General features: G+C 44.3%; 1 protein-coding gene across 1 annotated transcript; it reads right to left on the bottom strand.

The window, feature by feature from the left end:
* Nucleotides 1–903: 903 nt before the first annotated feature.
* SARC_15454 (hypothetical protein) lies at nt 904–1,638 on the bottom strand (the record flags this gene model as incomplete). The annotated part of the gene is made up of 2 exons (XM_014290424.1): nt 904–1,061; nt 1,490–1,638. Coding segments are annotated over 2 exons (307 nt in total), but the record flags the coding sequence as incomplete, so codon positions are not given.
* Nucleotides 1,639–1,739: the final 101 nt, after the last annotated feature.

Genomic DNA, 1,739 nt, shown 5'->3' with positions numbered 1-1,739 from the left:
CTTATATACTTACAAAATAACATATACATATATATATATATATGTATATGTATATATATATATATATATATAGTATATTTTGAGACTGCACCAGGATCAATTGAAAAGGGAAGTATTCGACAACGATGGAAAATACATTGTAAACTATAGAATGAAATTGCCGTTGTATGTATTTATGGCTATGTAAATTATGTCCAACAGTTGAACAAATGCGAATCATTGCGGCTTTAGGTCGAAGACATGCAGCAACGTCGGGCATGAGTGATATCTCAATAGACTACGGCAGTTGCTAGACCAAAAAAGGCAAATAGAATAGTTTACGCTGTATTTATTCCGGCGTATCGATGTGTGCTTCTGCCCCTGACCACCATACACAGACACTCATGTGCGTACATATATGGTACACACGGATATCACATGAGTACGCACACGCATGCCTCACCACATATACGAGCAAGCAGACATATGTGTATATATACAAATGCGAACTGCAGACCACACATAACTACACCCGAGGTAGGTGTACGATAGGTATACCTCGGGCATTCGGTGCATGTTAACTGTCTGTGAATATGTATTTGTATTGAAACGAATGCACACAGAGAAAGCCGTTCTTGGAAACAACTTCCCACACGAAAACATTAATACGCACGCAAACACCCACTCAAGTAGATTTACATGCAATTTACTATAGGCGTCCGGTATATGTCGGCGACTTGCGTGTGCTTGTTCGTGTTGAAGGGGTGTGTAATGTAGAGTACACAGGAGAAGTCTTTGTTGACCCTTCTTTCTTGTGTACATGCACAAGATGCGCATATACACAAGCACATGAACACGTAGACGAACACGAACGGGCACACACACACACACACCAGTACTTTGGTAGGCTTGCATGCAACATACCTCAGTCATCCGGTGCATGTCTGCAATCTGCGTGTATTTGTTCGTGTTGAACGAGTGGTGCAGAAAGTAGAGCACATAGAAGAAGTCGTTGTTGACGTTACTGCCTTTCCTACCAAAGTGGAACGTCCGCGATACATCGGGGATGATGGTGCGCCTCCCTGAGCCAAGTGGAACATACCGTCATTCAGATGGGAGGTATTGACACGACGCACACGGTATGGTAAAAGCAAGCACACGTACACGATGATCAATGTATCATGCACTGTGTGAGCGCAAGACGGTGGTATGGTGGTATGCTACAGGTTGTACTTGCGCGTACACCCAGACTACTTGTAGGTACACATACGCGAGCACTTGTTTGTACCTCTTCATGCCGCTCATACTTATGGTATTGGACTCGTGGCGCAGCCAGAGATCCCAACTGAAGCCTTGGTAACACTGGGGCCATTTTGACCTCAAATCTCTTCCCAGCACTTCTCAGTCAACACCCACCCAGGCGTACAGCTACAATGACAACTGGTACACAGTAGTGTGTGTGGCTACAGCGATACGAATATTGATTTCTAGCTCTCCATATCGCTCATACCTTTGGTATTGGCATTGTGACGCAGCCAAAGATCCCAACTGAATCCTTGGCAACACTGAGGCCATTTGACCTCAAGCTCTCCCCATAATTTTTTGGTCAACACCCACCCAAGGCCGGTGAAGAATTCGGAAAGGTATAATCTGCCAGGGATTTTGGGGTCGAGTACAAAGTCGAGCGTATGTGAGTAAGAATGGATATACCGATCCAATGATACGTACGGTGGTGAAAATGCGTATCGAACCTAATAGAA

Source organism: Sphaeroforma arctica (assembly GCF_001186125.1).
Source record: "Sphaeroforma arctica JP610 unplaced genomic scaffold supercont1.6141, whole genome shotgun sequence".
Classification (NCBI taxonomy): Eukaryota; class Ichthyosporea; order Ichthyophonida; genus Sphaeroforma; species Sphaeroforma arctica.
The sequence above is the reverse complement of the archived record's forward strand: the minus strand, read 5'-3'. Positions and strand labels throughout refer to the sequence as shown.